The sequence below is a fragment of the Tetrao urogallus genome (assembly GCF_951394365.1).
Source record: "Tetrao urogallus genome assembly, contig: SUPER_28_unloc_2, whole genome shotgun sequence".
In the NCBI taxonomy this organism is placed as follows: Eukaryota; Metazoa; Chordata; class Aves; order Galliformes; family Phasianidae; genus Tetrao; species Tetrao urogallus.
Window position 1 is genome coordinate 116,473 of NW_027639057.1, and position 16,108 is coordinate 132,580.

The window sequence follows — 16,108 nt, forward strand, 5'->3', positions numbered from 1 at the left end:
CTCCAATGTCCCGTCCAGCCCGGCCCCCCCGTGGTTCTGTGGGTGATCATTACGATCGCAGACCATCTTGGTGTCACGGATGGAGATGCTGAGTGCAGCTCCCAGCGCTGACCCCGCAGGGCAGCGCCGTCACCGCTCTCCACCCGCGGAGCCTCGGCTGCAGCTGCGGGTTCGGTCCCACCTTCAGCTCCTCGCCCGCCCGCCATCCCCGCAGGGCTCTGGGGCCGAGGACGCGTTTGGGGGGAGGGGCGGAAGGCGGACCGACAGGGACAGAACTACAACTCCCAGCGTGCTCCGCGCGCCTCGCGTTCCAGCACGGGCGGCGCCCATTGGGCGGCGGCGCGCAGCCAATCAGCGGGCTCCTTGTTGAGAGGGCCGTGAGGCGGCTCTGAAGGAAAGGGGCAAAGATGGTTCTGGAGAGCACCATGGTGTGGTGAGCGGGCCGGGCCGGGCCGGGCCGGGAGCGCGGCAGCCTCCGCCTCGGTCCTTCTCCCTTCTCCCTTCTCTTTCTCCCTTCCCCCCGTCCCGCTGCGCATCGTGGGCCGCGCGACGCCGCCGAGGGATTCCCTGAGTCATGGCGGGTTGGGGCACGGCCGGGCCCGGGGGGGGGTTAAGAAGGGCCCTATGAGGGGGGGGGGGCTGCAGGGGGGCGGCACCGCTGTGCTGCTGTGGTTCGGTGACCGTAACGATCGTCTGCAGGACTGGGGTGGGGAGGGGAGGGAGGGGGCCTGGAAGGTGAACTGTGGGGTGGTTGGGTTGGAAGGGTCCTTGAAGGTGATTAATGGAGTGGTTGTGTGGGAAGGGTCCTTAAATATTAGCCGTGTGATGGCTGTATTGGGTTGTATTGGAAGGGTCTTTGAAGATCAACCGTGGGATGGTTGGGCAGGAGGGGTCCTTAAATATCAACCGTGGGATGGTTGGGTGGGAAGGGACGTTGGCAGTGGGACTGAGGGCCCCCTGAGCGTGTTTGTGGCTGACACTGAGCTGCAGCCCTGAGGGATGTTGTTTTTTCAGCGTTGACAACAGTGAGTACATGAGAAATGGGGACTTCTTACCCACTCGCCTGCAAGCTCAGCAGGATGCTGTTAACATCGTGTGCCACTCCAAGACCCGCAGCAACCCTGAGAACAACGTGGGGCTCATCACCTTAGCCAAGTATGGGGCTGGCCGGGGTTGGTTAAAGTGGGGCTGGAGGCTGGGGGCAGGGCAGTGGGGTCACTGTTGTGTGTGCGTGGATTGCACGCTTTGCTTAGGAAACCGGGCTCCACGTCTTGGCCCTGTGTGCTCGGACCCCACAGAGCTGAGTGCTGCAGACCTGCAGGACCTGTGGGAAGGAGGGGGGGAATCCTCATCCTGTAGCAACAGAGGGTTTCACAGAGAGGTTCTCAAACAGCGTCAGTGCAGTGTCAGTGCAGTGTGTTTCTCTTGCAGTAACTGTGAAGTGTTGACCACGCTCACTCCGGACACGGGACGGATCCTTTCAAAGCTACACACAGTGCAGCCCAAAGGAAAAATCACCTTTTGCACAGGGATCAGAGTTGCTCACGTAAGAGGTTGTCTGTTACTCCAAACCGAGCCTGCATCCTTCTTTGTAACATCTGATGGCTGAGCGTGTCCTGTTAGATCTGCTCCTGACTCTGCTGCTGAGCAAATCCTTGGCTTTGCCTCAGAAACCTTTGTAAAATCCAGTGTGAAAGCCCAGCCTTGGGAAGCTTGCTGTGCTGCAGGGGATGCGCAGCCGCGCTGCATGGCGGCTCACACTCTGGGTGTCTGGAAATTAGAAGTAAATTGGGACAGGAGGGGTGGAGCTGCCCACCATGGAGTCTGGCCACAAGGGCAGCTCCCTCCCCAGGTCTGGGTTTGGGGAGAAGGAGGAGGAGCTGCCCATCGCCACGCAGCCCAGTGGGTCTCTGCTCCTGTGTGTCTGTGCACGGCTGCCTCCCGGCCGTCCGCCCTCCTGGAGCTGCTCCTTAAGCACGATGTGACTTTGTTTTGCAGCTGGCTCTGAAGCATCGCCAGGGCAAGAATCACAAGATGCGAATCATTGCCTTTGTTGGGAGCCCTGTAGAAGATAACGAGAAAGATGTGAGTAGCACCAGTCCAAGCAGAAAATGTTGTCTCTGCTCTCCACGTGCCCCTAAACCAGATGGATGCCTTGGTCCTTGCCCTGCTCTGGGAGGAAGGCTGTGCCCCAGCAGGGACAGCGTGGGCTGCAGCTGGGCGGCTGATCTGGGGCTTTGCTTCTGGATCCTGAGGGCTGTCCCCCGGTTTCCAAAGGGAGGGCTGGGGTTGTGAGAGCTGAGATGTGGGCAGTGAGAAGCCAAAGCCGCTGTGTCTCTTTGTTGCAGCTGGTGAAGCTGGCAAAGCGTCTGAAGAAGGAGAAGGTCAACGTTGACATTATCAACTTTGGAGAAGAGGTGAGACTTGGGCTGCATTTTTCCAGTTAAGGTCTGAGCCAAGGGGGTCAGGGAAGAGTGGGGCTCTGTGCCTCGGCTCCTCTGTGATGATGCTGAGGTTAATGTTTCCCTCTGGGGAGGCCCTTCTTGTTTTGCTGCAAGCCTCGTTATCTTTCCCCATGGAAACAGCAGAGCTGTGTGCCCCCAGGCAGCATTTCTGACCCCTTGTCGTGGCGTTTGTGTCCCTGGGGTTTGTGTCCCGGGAAGTTCTGCTCTGTGTCTGGATTTTGGTGGGAGAAGAGAGATGATGGCGGCCTGAGGGGCAAGCATGGCATCGCCTGGAGCGGTGCAGCTAGCGAGGCTGCCAGCTGTGAGGGCAGCATGGGGGGAGCCGGGCCCCCAGCCCCTCTCTTCGCCCCTAGGAAGCCAACACGGACAAACTGACGGCCTTCATCAACACTCTGAATGGCAAGGATGGCACGGGCTCCCACCTGGTGACGGTGCCGCCGGGGCCCAGCCTGGCCGATGCCCTCATCAGCTCCCCCATCCTGGCTGGTGAGGGGGGAGCCATGCTGGGCCTCGGTGCCAGCGACTTCGAGTTCGGCGTGGATCCGAGTGCCGACCCAGAGCTGGCCCTGGTGAGTGGGGCGGGGCGGCAGCGCGTGCTGTGCTGTTCTGTTCTGGGGTGCTCCCCGCTCAGCGCTGCTCTGTCTCCATCTCTGCAGGCTCTGCGTGTCTCCATGGAGGAGCAGAGGCAGCGGCAGGAGGAGGAGGCCAGGAGGGCTGCGGCCGCCTCTGCAGCTGAGGCTGGGATTGCTGCCACTGGAGGGGACGGTGAGGAGCTGCGTGGGGAGCAGAGCTGCTCCGCTGGGGACTGTTGGGATGGAGCGTGGCTGCTGAGGGGTGTCCCGCCGTAACGCTGCAGGAAGTGGGTGCTGGATGTGGCAGAGGCGTGTTCTGGGCGGAACCCAGCCGTGCAGAATCTCACAGAATCACAGTGCAGCCTCACTGCAGCGCTCTGAGCAGCTCCAGGCTGGAGCTTCCCTTGGCTCCTACTGAAACTGCCCATCTGGGTGGGGGAACAGGGGGTCCAGGGTGGGCGGACGGGGGTTCTGGGTGCTGGAGGGGTGCAGTGTGTGAGTGGCCCACGCTCAGGCAGCACTGCTGGCTCCTGGCTGGGCTGTGAGCATGGCTGCTGTCCCTGCAGATTCGGACGATGCTCTGCTGAAGATGACCATCACCCAGCAGGAGTTTGGGCGCGCCGGGCTGCCCGACCTGAGCAGCATGACGGAGGAGGAGCAGATCGCCTACGCCATGCAGATGTCGCTGCAGGGAGCGGGTGAGCTGATGCAGATGGGGGCAGGGGGGCAGCTCCCAGGTGGGGCCATCGCCAGGGCCGCCCCACAGCATCCCGTGCGCTCCGGGCTCTCCCGCAGAGTTCGCGCAAGCGGAGGCGGCCGAGGTGGACAGCAGCACAGCCATGGACACCTCCGAGCCCGCCAAGGTGAGGCCTCGCCGTTGGGGGGATGGGGCTGGCACGGACGCAGCCCCCCCCACTCCCCGCCGTCTCCCCGCAGGAGGAGGATGACTACGATGTGATGCAGGACCCCGAGTTCCTGCAGAGCGTGCTGGAGAACCTGCCTGGCGTCGACCCCAACAACGAGGCCATCCGCAACGCCATGGGCTCGCTGGCCTCGCAGACCTCCAAGGAGGGCAAGGACAAGAAGGAGGAGGACAAGAAGTGAGGGGAGGCGGGCTGGGGCTGCGCCTGACGCGGCAATAAAGGCTGAAGCACGGTGCCGGTCCCGGACCCCGTCCCCGTTCCCGGTCCCTTTTCCCGCCCCGTGGCGCTCGTCGGGGGGCGGGGCCGGCGCGGAGGCCACGCCCCTTGCGCCACGTCCCGGCGTGCACCGCGGCTCCGCAGGATGTTTACGACGCGGTTCGTGGGCGGGGCTCCGATGATGAGCGGCGAAGGCAGCCAGTGGGGGAAGGGGTGGGGAGGATGTTGTAATCGTTCCCTGTCTGTGGCCAATGGGAAGAGGGGGCGGGCCGGGGCAACTCATTGGTTCCTCCAGGGTGGATGTGCGGTCGAACTGGCCAACAGGGGAGCGAGGGGGCGGGGCGAGGCCCCCGCTTTCCGTGAGTGACGGCGCCGTCAACAAATGGTAGAAGATGTGGTCGACCGCTGAGGTCTCCCAGCCGATGGGGTGATGGCGGGCCGGGCCTTCGCTTTGAGCGACAAGCGTCTCTTTCAACGGGAAAGCAACAGCTGGGCGGTGCCCTGAGCGACGCTGTCTGTGGCCAATAGCTGTGCGGATCCGTGATGGATGGGCATCCCGGCTTAGCCAATGGCATGAGAGAGGGGGCGGGGGGGCTCGATGAGCACAGCTTTCAGCCAATCAGCAGCAAGACTGCTCGTAGATTCGCCAATAGGCAGCTGGAAGGGCGTGATCACACTTTCAATGGCTGCCCCGTCCCCCAATGGGTACCCCCTCAGCGGGCGGATCCAGCCCCGACTCACTTCCCCCTCCTCCAATAGCGAGTGCGAGCGGCCGCGACCACCCACGACCGACAGCGCCAAGCACCAATGAGCGCTCCCGCAGCTACGAGCGACGTCCGGACGGTCCAATAGCGCCGCGGCGGGGGGCGGGCGTCAGCGTCCGGCGGCGCAGGGCGGGGGGCGCGGGCCAAGCAGGAAGTGCTGCGGAGAAGCGGTCGCCGCCGGAGGGTTGGGCCGCAGCCGGGCCTGCCGCCCGCTCAGCGCTCGGTGAGGTCGCGGCGGAGGCCGCTGGTGGGGGGCCGGGCCTGGCCGGGCCGGGGGAGGAGCTCTGGGCCCGGGGGAAGCCCGGGACCCAAGGGGGCCGCGATGGCCGCCGGGCGCTCGGCCCGTAGGGAGCGGCCACGCGCGGGGCCTCCGGTGCGGTGAGGGCGCGGGTTGGGGCGGCCGCTGCGCTCCGCTGCCGTTTGGGCTCCGGGAGCGCCCGCCCCTCCCGCAGCGGCGTAACGGCGGCTGATTCCTAACCCCCCCCTCCCCCCCCCCCCCCGGCTTCCATCCCCCAAAGGAATTTCGGGCCGAGCGGCCGTTAATGGCCGCGATTCGCCGCGGGCGCCACTCGTTTCGCCGCCCTTCCCCCCGCGCATCGGGGAACCCCCAGCCATCCCCGGCGGCCTTCCCGGCCTTCCGCCCCCCTTCCCGAGCCCGCTGGGGGGCAGCTTCGCGTTCCCGCGTTCCCCAAAGCCCCGTGGGGGTGACGGAGGTCCCGCTGCGCCCGGGGGTCTTTGGGGTTCCCCCCGTTTCCGCAGGCGATGCGGCACACGAAGGCGTTGCGGCTCCGCGCGTTTCCCTCCGCGTTTCCAGGAACGGCCTCAGAAACCCCGAAGCTGATCCCGGGCTGGGGGTGGCGATGCTCAGCGCTGCGGCCCGCCAGGAATACGGGGGGGCTCCGACTTCACTGGGGAAACTGGGAGCGCTGGAGCCCACCGGGCTGTCGGGCGGCTCTGCCCGTCGCTTTGGGTTCAGGCGGTGCCCGCTGCGGCCGTGGGGGATGTGGGGCCGCTCTGTGGGCAGTCGCTGTCTCTGCAAATCCTTCTGGGGCCCCGCAGTGCTTCCCTATGGCCTTTCTGGCTTTGTTGCCGAGGTTTGGGCACGAGGGAGCGCGCTGTTTTGTTTTGAGCTCCGTTTTCCCCCTCTATTCTCAGTCCCTGAGTCCCTCCTGCCCTCATTTCCCAGCAGCTCCGCACGACGCTGGGGAGCGGGCGGCCTTTGGGGGCTGCAGTTACATCCCCGCAATGAACTGAATTCAAAGAGCTTCTCCAGAGGGTCTGGCACTGCGTTGGGGTGGGGGGGGCTCGTTTATAGCAGCAGCTGCCTGAGCTGTGGGTCAAACCGCCCGGTGTGGGCACAGCTGTGGTGCTGCAGAGCCCTTTGGGGAGCCCTGGGTGCCTGCAGAGCACCTGCTGGCACTCAGGAGCTCAGGCTCTCAGCGCGGCCAAGTCGTCGAGGGTTCTGGATCTGCGCCGCCTCTGCTTTGTTTGGATCTCTCCTGCAGTCAGCAGATGGTGTGGGCTTAATTCTGGTGAACGGACAGCAGTGTAATCCCTGCAGCCGGGCCGGCTGCTCGTAGTGGTCAGGGTGGATCTGAGCTGTGCTGGGGGGGAAGGACACCGAGATCACGGCGGGTTTGGGGCTGGGGGCTGTGTGGCCCTTCAACACAGCTGTGCTGGGATCCCGTGGTTCTGTGACCTGCAGGATCCCCCACAACCCAACCATCCCCCAGCTCTGTGTTGTTCCAGACCCCCTGCAGCCCAACTGTGCTGTCATTCTGTGGCCCTGAAGGTCCCTCCCCAGCCCCCCATGCTGTGGTTCTTTAACTCCCTGCTGCGGTGCTGGGAATAACACACAGGAATGAAGCACTGTGTGAGAGATGTGGGGAGATGCAGTCCCACACCGCTGTGCCCACGGACTGAAGGCATCCAACGTGCGGGAGCCGTGCTCAGCATTAACCTCTGCTTCTCTTCCGAGCTGTTCTCCCCTCTGCAGCTCAGCTGAATCCCTTCTGCCTTTTAGATGAGCAAAACTAACGATAGCTTTGGAAATTAGCGAGGGCAGCTAATGAAGGTGGGTGCTCAGAACCCATCCAGCACCCCGTGGGAGAGGCGCTCTGGGGGTGGGCAGGTGCAGGTGGGAACTGCGGCCTCGCTAAGGGCCAGCTTGTTAGGGTGGCACTGTGATCATTAGGATGTGGTGCTGGGGGGGTTGGAGCTGATGTCAGCTCCGGGGGCAGCACCTGTTGTGCTCTGACAGCTCACGGTGGGAGATGCATTGGGGAGGGAAACAGGAAAAGCAGCTTTAAAAGCAGCTGGCCCTGGAAGCAGCTGCTGCACCGCGGATGTGCCGGTGCTGGGGCACAGCCACCCCCCCAAAATGCTCTGCCCCATAGCTGGGCTGCTCGCAGCACTCTCCCTGGCAGATAGCAGCTCTTGAGGATAAAAATACCCCCTCTCTCCTCACCCCCCTCCCTCCCCCCTGGCGCTGCCTTTGTTTTGCCAAAGAAAAATAGTTATTTTGTGCTGAAAAAAGCTTGGCACTTGTGGTTTGAGCTCCCGAAATAAGCACATGCTGGCCAGGCGGGTCGCAGTGCAGCCATGCTGTGTGGGGGCTCGGGATGCTCCTCCCAGTGAGGGGAGGGTTTGGGGTCCGGGTTTCCCAGAACAGTCACCTATGGGGTTAGGATGGGTCCTGTGGGGCCTGTGCTCTCAGCACAGCACACATAGGATGAGTCAGGGTGGGTGGCTCCAGCCTCGGGGCAGCCCCAGCTCTCAGTCTCTCCGGGGTGCAGGGATGCTCAGGGTTCTCGGAGCTGTCGGCCCTCCTGGCTGGGGATCAAACAATGGTGCACAGACAGAGCAGTGAAAGCAGAGGAGCTCCCAGAGCCGCCCCAGGGCTTCGGGGCTGGGATTCAGAGTGGAGAGGCAGCAGGGTTTTGCATGGGGGAGGTGGATCCCCATCCGCATCCCTGTGGGGTTCTGTCGCATCTCAGGGAGCTCAGGACGGCGCAGTGACGCTTCGCCCGGTGCCGGCTGTGCTGCTGACGTTCCTCTCCTCCCTCTTTTCCAGACTCCGCCGTCGGCCCCACCATGGGTGACATGAAAACCCCGGATTTTGATGACCTCCTGGCAGCGTTCGACATCCCCGACATCGACACCAACGAGGCCATCCACTCGGGCCACGAGGAGGCTGAGGCTCACATCAAACCCGTTCCCGGCGAGCCGGGGCCGCCCGACCACGTCCTGCCCCACGCCGACATCACCGCCGTCAGCGTCATCGTGAAGAACACGGTGTGCCCCGAGCAGCTGGACGCGCTGGATGGGCGCAGTAAGGATGGGCACGGCCTCGGCTCCCGCCTGCTGCAGAACGGCTTCGGGGCGGCCGAGCTGCCCAGGTCCCCGGCCGCCAGGTCTGTGGAAGCCGTGGCGTCCTCCAATGGAGAGTGCTGGGTGAAGGAGAAGGGGCCCAAACCCCTGGATATCTTCTCGCATTTTAGCCCCGATCCCAATGACGACAACGCTGCCAACCTGATCGACAGAGCTCGCGAGTGCAAGCCGAAGGAGAAGTCCTTGGCCGTGCCCTCCCTCTCCCCGTCTCCCACCCCGTCGCTGGACTGCAAGGAGCCTGGGGGGCAGAGCGTGGAGGGCCTCGCCCCCACCTTCCCGCAGCCCTTCGAGGGCAGCCAGGCCGGGGCCGGGAGCGGGCCGCCTCCCGCCGTGCCCTGCATCAAGAAAGAGGAGTCCGACTCCGAGGAGGTGGCGCACGAGGCCAACCCGAAGGTTCTGCCTGCTGCTCTGCAGGAGAATCCCCTGGAGCACCTCAAGTCCGTCACCGTGCGCTACTCCGCGGGAGATTCCCCCATCGCTTCCTGGCCCGGCTCTGAGCCCAGCCTGGGCGGCGGTGCCAGCAATCTGCCCGAGGTGAAGCGCTCGCCCAGCAGCCCCCGGGAGCCCTTCTTCAAGCCCTCCTCTCCCGTGGTGCAGAGCCCCAGAATCCCTGCTTCTCCAAAGCAGTTGGACGACATCGCCCTCAAGGAGGAGCGCGAAGCCCTGGAGAAGGCGATGGGAAGTCCGCAGAGCGTGTCCAGCGCCGAGGAGGGGGAGGAGGAGGAAGGCAACACCAACGATTCCCCTTCTTCCAATTCCTCGCGGCCGCTGAAGGTGCGGATCAAAACCATCAAGACCTCCTGTGGGAGCATCACCCGCACGGTGACGCGCGTCTCATCGGACTCGGAGCCCAGCTCTGCCAGGGGCTCGGCTGAGCAGAGCTCTGAGGACGCCGCTCTGGAGGCAGAGAAGGAGGACGGCGTCGCGCTGGAGGCGTCCCGGGACAAGATGGATCTCTCCAGCCCCTTGAAAGCCATCGAGGGGCCCAAGATCGTCAGCGTCCAACTCGGCAACGGCACCAAGATCAAAGGCACCGTGCTGCCCGTCTCCACCATCCAGAGCGCCAGCAGCGCCATGCTGATCGCGGCCAGCGTGGCGCAGCAGAAGTCCGTGGTGCTGCCGGCCAAGGCGGGCAAAGCCGTCACCAAGAACATCATCAACCTGGTGCCGCAGGCGCTGCCCAAGGCCGACACGAGGACCAACGCCAGCCCCGTCACGCAGACCACCACCATCACCACCACGGCCAACCAGAAGCTGAACGGCACCACGGTGGTGATGGTGCAGCCGCAGAAGCCGTCCCCGACCGTCGCGGGCACCGTCATTTCCCGGAGCCAATCCAGCCTGGTGGAGGCCTTCAACAAGATCCTCAACAGCAAGAACCTGCTGCCCACCTACAAACCCAACCTGAGCCCCCCGGCCGACGCCAGCCTGGCGCTGCCGCCCTTCGGGTACCGCTGCCTGGAGTGCGGCGACTCCTTCGCCCTGGAGAAGAGTTTGGCTCGCCACTACGACCGGCGCAGCATGCGCATCGAGGTGACCTGCAACCACTGCACTAAACGCCTCGTCTTCTTCAACAAGTGCAGCCTGCTGCTGCACGCCCGCGAGCACAAGGACAAGGGGCTGGTGATGCAGTGCTCCCACCTGGTCATGAGGCCCATCGCCTTGGACCAGATGATCGGGCAGCCGGACATCACCCCGCTGGTCTCCGTGGCCTCCTTCCCTGCCGGCAAAGTGGCCGGCGTGACTCAGGACGCTCTGAGTGCAGCCAACGGGGCCCCAGAGCTCCCCATCCTGCCCCTGAGCAGCAGCGGCTCAGAGCAGAGCAACTACAGCTGCTTCAGGTGCCTGGAGTGCAAGGAGCAGTGCAAGGACAAAGCCGGGCTGGCCGCACACTTCCAGCAGGCAGTGGCCACGGGGACCACCAGCAGCACGGTACGTCGGCCCTCTGCGGGGGTTGGAAGCGCCTGGAGAGCCGTCGTGGGGCTCTGTGGGGCAGCCCCTGGGGCAACTCCTGGGGCTCCGTGGGGTAACCCATAGGGCTCCGTGAGGCAACACTTGGAGCTCCATGAAGCAACTCTGGGGCCCCATAAGTGAACACCCGGAGCTCCATAGGGCACCCTTAGGGCTCCATGGGGCAACGGCTGGAGCGACACTGGACACCTTCAAGGGCAACCCATGGAGCTCTTCTGTCCCCACCCAGGAGGGCAGGGGACAGCCAGGGGGTTGCTCCTTGTTCCTGCCTGGGGACGGAGCAGGGAGGGCCGCCCTGTCCCCTCAGACCTGGGGATGCCAGCAGGATAATTCCCAGAGCTCTGAGCACTGGGACGTGAGCTCACATTCACTGTGGAGTTGCTGGCAGAGCAAAATCTATCAGCAGACTTCACCGTGCCCAGGAGGCAGAGCCCTCCCAGAGCAGCACTGCCTGTCGGCAGCATCCCCTCCCCTTCCTCGTCCTCCTCCCTTTTCCCTTCCTTTCCCCTTCTCCTTCCTTTTAGGGTCTGGTTGACTCCTCTGCCCCCCCAGGTCTGCACCACGTGCCCCATGATCATGTCCAACCGCTGCAGCTTCAGCGCCCATCAGCGGATGCACAAGAATCGCCCGCCCCACGTCTGCCCCGAGTGTGGGGGGAATTTCCTGCTGGCCAACTTCGAGACCCACCTGAAGGAGTCCTGCCTGCACTTCTCCCGCAGAGTGGGATACAGGTGTGGGGCACCGGGACGGGTGGGGGTCTGAGGGGTCTGGGCAGGGGTGCTGAGGTGGGCGGGGGTCCGCGGTGGGTTTTGCTGTGGGCTTTGGGCAGAACTCCACATCCCACTGCCCCTCACCCCCCATCCTCGTGGGATCCTCCCTCCCCACACATCCCCCAGCGTGACCGTCCCTCGGCACAGCACAAGAACCCCACGGCCTGTGCAGCTCCTCCTGGGGCACTCGGCGCCCCCACCGTGGGGACGGGTGGCTCCAAGGTGGACCCTTCCCGGAGCCAGTTTGGACACTGGCGCCGAGTGCCCCCTCCTCACCCCCTCCACCCCCAGGTGCCCCAGCTGCGCCGTGGTGTTCGGCGGCGTCAACTCCATCAAATCACACATCCAGACGTCGCACTGCGAGGTGTTCCATAAGTGCCCCATCTGCCCCATGGCCTTCAAGTCTGCGCCCAGCGCCCACGCGCACGTCTACACGCAGCACCCCGGCTTTGGCAACCAGCAGTCCAAGTGAGCGCCCCTCCAGCGCGTCCCCCCCCCCAGGGCAGCACGCGGCTCCTGCTGGGCCCACGCCGCTCCTCCGGCCCCTCTGAACTCTTCCTGCTCCCAACAGGATGATCTATAAGTGTGCCATGTGTGACACGGTCTTCACCCACAAGCCGCTGCTCTCCTCCCACTTTGACCAACATCTGCTCAACCAGCGGGTCAGCGTCTTCAAGTGCCCCGACTGCCCGCTGCTCTTTGCGCAGAAGCGCACCATGCTGGAGCACCTCAAGGTACCGCCGGGGCACAGACTGCTGGATGGGCCGGGGGGGGAAGGGGCTCCGTGCTGCAGCTCCGCCCCACGGGCGCCGTGTTCCCAAAGTCCCGATGTTCCCCGTGTTCCCAGCGTTCCCTCACCCTTTCCCATGCTGCTGCTGCTATCTGGAACCTGGGGCCGCGCGGTGGCTGTGGGTTCCCCCATCACGAAGGCCGTGTGCAGGGGGGCGACTGCCATCACACCTCTGCTTTGCAGAACACCCATCAGCCCGCAAAGCCACGGGAGGAGCCGGTCAAGAAGGCGGCGGTGCTGCTCACCCCGAAGCAGGAGCCCATGGAAACCCCCGTCCCCAAAATCTCGGACGAATCCTCGTCCTCCACGGAGGAGGACGACCCCCCCAGCTCCCCGGAGCTGCGCAAGGCCAAGCGCAGCCGCTTCCAGCGCAAAGCGACCAGCAAATCCAAGGGCAGCGGCTGGACCTGCGGCGTCTGCCACTCGTGGTTCCCCGAGCGCGACGAATACGTGTCCCACATGAAGAAGGACCACGGGAAGGTGAGGGGCCGTGAGGCCACGGGGGGGGAGGGGAGCGCTGTGCAGTACCCCCACCTCTGTGTCTCCCGCAGTCGGTGAAGAAGTTCCCGTGCCACCTGTGCGAGCGCTCCTTCTGCTCCGCTCCCAGCCTGCGCAGACACGTCCGCGTCAACCACGAAGGGATCAAACGCGTCTACCCGTGCCGGTACCGCCTGTGGGGGCTCTGCGCTGCGGGGGGGAGTTGGGCACGGGGGTCCCCTGCGTGTCCTGGAAGGGGGGGGGGGGGGAGGGGGAGGGGCATCAGGGTTATGTCCGATGGGGGCAGTGGGTGAGCGCTGCCCCTCCCCCCCCGCACCCCACAGGTTCTGCACGGAGGGCAAACGGACCTTCAGCAGCCGCCTCATCCTGGAGAAGCACATCCAGGTGCGGCACGGCATCAAGGTGACCGACCAGACCAAGAGCCAGGAGGTGATCATTGCACGCATCGGGGCCGGCGCCGTGCAGGTATGGCTGCTCCCAGGGATCGGGGCTGATGTGGGGCCTCTCCGTGAGCCTGGGCCGTGTCAGTTTGTGCCCCCCATGTCCTGCGGGGTGGGAGGGGCCCTGGGTGCCCTCTGCACAGCTGTGGGATCCGCTCTGTGGGTCCATGAGCTGTGTATGCGAGCTGTGAGCTCTATGGGTATATGGGTATGGGAGCAGCCCCAGGTTGTGGGATGGGAGTGGGGAGGGGGTGGAGAGGGGGAGGGCCAGATGAGGGGCGGTGCATGGGATCCCGGGGGCGGGTTCTGGAGGGGCTCCGCTCCCGCGCCCCATTCCGCCTCTGTCGGAGCACAGGGGCTCTGCTGGAGCTGCCCCTCAACACCCCCGTGGCTGCAGGTGCCCGGCCGCAAGCGGAAGCTCTCCTCGGACGATGGGGACTCGTGCAGCGAGGAGCCCGACAGCACCACCCCCCCCTCCAAGAACCACAAAGGCGACCGCAAGGCTCCCTTCCGCTGCCGCAAGTGCGGGTACCTCGCCAGCAGCGCCGCCGACTTCCAGGAGCACATCCCGCAGCACCGGACTGACGAGAGCTCCCACCAGTGCCGCGAGTGCGGGCTCTGCTTCACCTCCCAGGTGTCCCTCAACCGCCATCGCTTCATCACCCACAAGAAGAAGAAGGGGGCGGGGGAGGCGGAGGAGCCGGGCCCCCGCAGCCCCCTGGAAGGAGCTCCGCACGCGGCTGACGGCGCGCTGTCCTGCACCGTCTGCGGCCGCAGCTTCGACAGCCAGCTGAACCTCAAGACGCATTTCCGCACGCACGGCATGGCCTTCATTCGTGCGCGGCAGAACGCCAGCCCTGAGAACTGAGAGCTGCCCGGCGCCTTCGGGCTGTACAGAACCCGCGTGGGGGCAGACGGAGCCCCGGAACCCCTTCCTCCACCTCCGGGGCAGTGCGGCGCCGTGGGGCGAATGGAGGCACTGCGAGGGGAGCTCTGCGCCGTCCCGCCTCCGAACCATCGGCCGCCCTGGGCTGCGAGCAGCGGAGCTGCGCTGCGGTTCGGTGCAGGAGGTGGGGGCGCAGCCCGGACCGCCCCCCGTGCGGAAGCACCACGCCGGCACTCAGGGCTGCAGCGCCGGGAGGCGGGGAGCGACAGCCGCCAGCACCGCACTGCAGCCCCGCATCCCCAGCAGCGCTGCCCGCATTGCCGGCTCTGCAGGGAGCTCCGGAGCCGCGCAGCACGGGGGGACCTGAGCAAATCATCACCGCGAGATCCACCCCTTCAGAGTTCGCTCTCTTTTCTTTCCTTCCCTTCTTAACACTTCCCACGGCTGGGAGAAGCGCCCTCCCATCGCTGCAGAGACGCTGCAGCCGCCGCTCGGCCCTCCAGCTGCTCGTGGGGCGCTGGGGGCTCCCCGCACCCCCAGACCGGGGTCCTCGAGGGACAACAGAACCCCTGGCGCCGCAGGGTCGGTGCGGCCATCGCCCCGGCGTGGATCTCTGCTCACAGTGTACAGTTGTACCATAAACACTAAAAGCGACGAGAAAAGAAAGACGAGAAGAACTACTGTTGTGATTTGGGTTTGGTTTTTTTGTTTTGTTTTTATTATTTTCAGGGGGTGGGGTTTTTTTGTTTGTTTGTTTTTTGGGGGGTTTGTTGTTGTTGTTTTGTTTGTGGGGGGTTGGGGATGGGCGGCCTCAGCTCCTCCAAAACGAATCCTTAACAAATGCTTGGGAAAAGAGAAGGGAAACGTTGAGCCGCTCCTCTGGCCCTGTGCTGGCAGTGGCCGCCAGGCGCCGGGGGCTGCGGAGCAGAATTGAAAACGTTCCCCCCACCTTTAGAAGGAAACGACCCCAAATGGCACCGCGACCCCCAACCATCGCGCCGTCAGCCCCCATCGTTGCACTGTGATCCCGAATCGTCGCGCCGCGATCCCCAATCATTGCTCCGTGATCCCAAATCGCACTGTGGGGTTTTCCAGCACTTCAGTGCCTTCGGATGGATTTCTGTAAGCGTGTGGGGCTGGGGGGGGGCGAGCGCCGTGTGTGGGGTTGTGATTCCGCTTCAGTAACGCTACGGGCACTGCAGAGGCTCTCAGGTATCCTTTATTCTTGTAGTCATAACGCGATTAAACTTCTAGTGGTTTAACCCCTTCGGTGCCTCTGTTCCTTCCGTGGCCGCGGGGGGCTCCCAGCGCGCGGCTGCCCCTGGCCCGGTCCCAAAACGAGGCGATGCTGCCCCAAAATCATGCTGAGTGCCCCAAAATGGAGCTCGGTGCCCCCCCCCAAGTGGGTCTGCATACCCCAAAAGGGGGCTGGGTACCCCAAAACAGGGCACAGTGCCCCATAGCAGAGCTGAGCGCCTCCCAAGGAGTCCCCCCTGCTCTGAGCCCTCTTTCGCCCCAGCAGTGGGGGTCCCTCGTGAGGTCTGTGGTGCAATGGGGGCATTTCCCCACCGCGCGGCCGTGGGAACACAACGCTGCGATACAAGAATGGTTGGGTGGGTTTGAGCTTCTGTTGGTTTTGTTTTTTTAATGCGAAATAATCACCGTGACAAATAATTAGTGCTGAAAGAACAGAGGGGGATGGAGGGAGGGGGACGGCCCTACAGACATGGGGGATTGGGGCAGTGGGGCTGTAAGGGAGCAACTGTGGGTCAGCAGCACTGCCCCCATATAGAGCAGGAATCCCCATTTCCTTCACTCCTTCAGGGGGTTCAGTGCTGCCCGGACCCCATCCCACTGCTGCTGTGGGGCCAGACGGTCTGGGGGGGCAAAGCAGCCACCGACGTTATTGTGGGAGGGGGGAGAAACACTTCACAGTCCCCAAAGGGGGGAACAGAGTCCAAAAAAAACCAACCACACAAAAAACTGGGAAGGAGAGTGAGGGGGTGGGGGGCCCAGGTGGGCATCGGCCCCAGCGGGACCCCACGGTGAGGGGCTGCAGTGGGAGCGCAGGATGGGGCCATTGAGAGGGGGGACCAAAGGAAGGGGCCTACAGGGACCCCCACAGGAGCTGCGTGGGGGCACATGCAGGGATGGGGCTGTTGGGATTCACCTCCACGCAGCACTGCTGGCACTCACTGGTGGGGGTCAGACCCATTCACCCCCCCGACCCCATCAGTGTTTTTCGGGAGCGCTCCCCACCGCCCTGCAGCCCTCTGCAGCCCCCCAGCCCCACAGGGACAGTGCAGCCCACGCCCCCACGCGCCCCGTGTGCCCATTTTCACTCCCATTCGCACAAGGAGGGATTTTTCCGCTCCGTTTTGTGTTCTTATTCTTAGGAGTCCCTCAACACAGAAGAAAAAGAC

The 16,108-nt window shown here is 64.5% G+C and overlaps 2 protein-coding genes across 3 annotated transcripts; both read left to right on the forward strand.

The window, feature by feature from the left end:
* Positions 1 to 407: 407 nt before the first annotated feature.
* Positions 408 to 4,167, forward strand: PSMD4 (proteasome 26S subunit ubiquitin receptor, non-ATPase 4; the record flags this gene model as incomplete). 2 transcript variants are annotated; one of them, XM_079550973.1, is made up of 10 exons in its annotated part: positions 408 to 433; positions 1,015 to 1,155; positions 1,432 to 1,546; positions 1,999 to 2,085; positions 2,349 to 2,417; positions 2,819 to 3,034; positions 3,122 to 3,242; positions 3,604 to 3,735; positions 3,833 to 3,900; positions 3,974 to 4,167. In XM_079550973.1, the coding sequence occupies 10 exons, from the start codon at positions 408 to 410 to the stop codon at positions 4,139 to 4,141; spliced, it is 1,143 nt and encodes a 380-aa protein (XP_079407099.1). In that variant the 3' UTR covers positions 4,142 to 4,167. The 2 variants fall into 2 exon arrangements, with proteins under 2 accessions (XP_079407099.1, XP_079407100.1); XM_079550974.1 differs by having other exon boundaries at positions 3,122 to 3,230.
* A 3,866-nt stretch (positions 4,168 to 8,033) lies between these two features.
* On the forward strand, positions 8,034 to 13,667 carry ZNF687 (zinc finger protein 687; the record flags this gene model as incomplete). The annotated part of the gene is made up of 8 exons (XM_079550969.1): positions 8,034 to 10,262; positions 10,854 to 11,032; positions 11,363 to 11,539; positions 11,643 to 11,805; positions 12,045 to 12,341; positions 12,413 to 12,525; positions 12,683 to 12,824; positions 13,197 to 13,667. The coding sequence occupies 8 exons, from the start codon at positions 8,034 to 8,036 to the stop codon at positions 13,665 to 13,667; spliced, it is 3,771 nt and encodes a 1,256-aa protein (XP_079407095.1).
* Between the last annotated feature and the right edge of the window lie 2,441 nt (positions 13,668 to 16,108).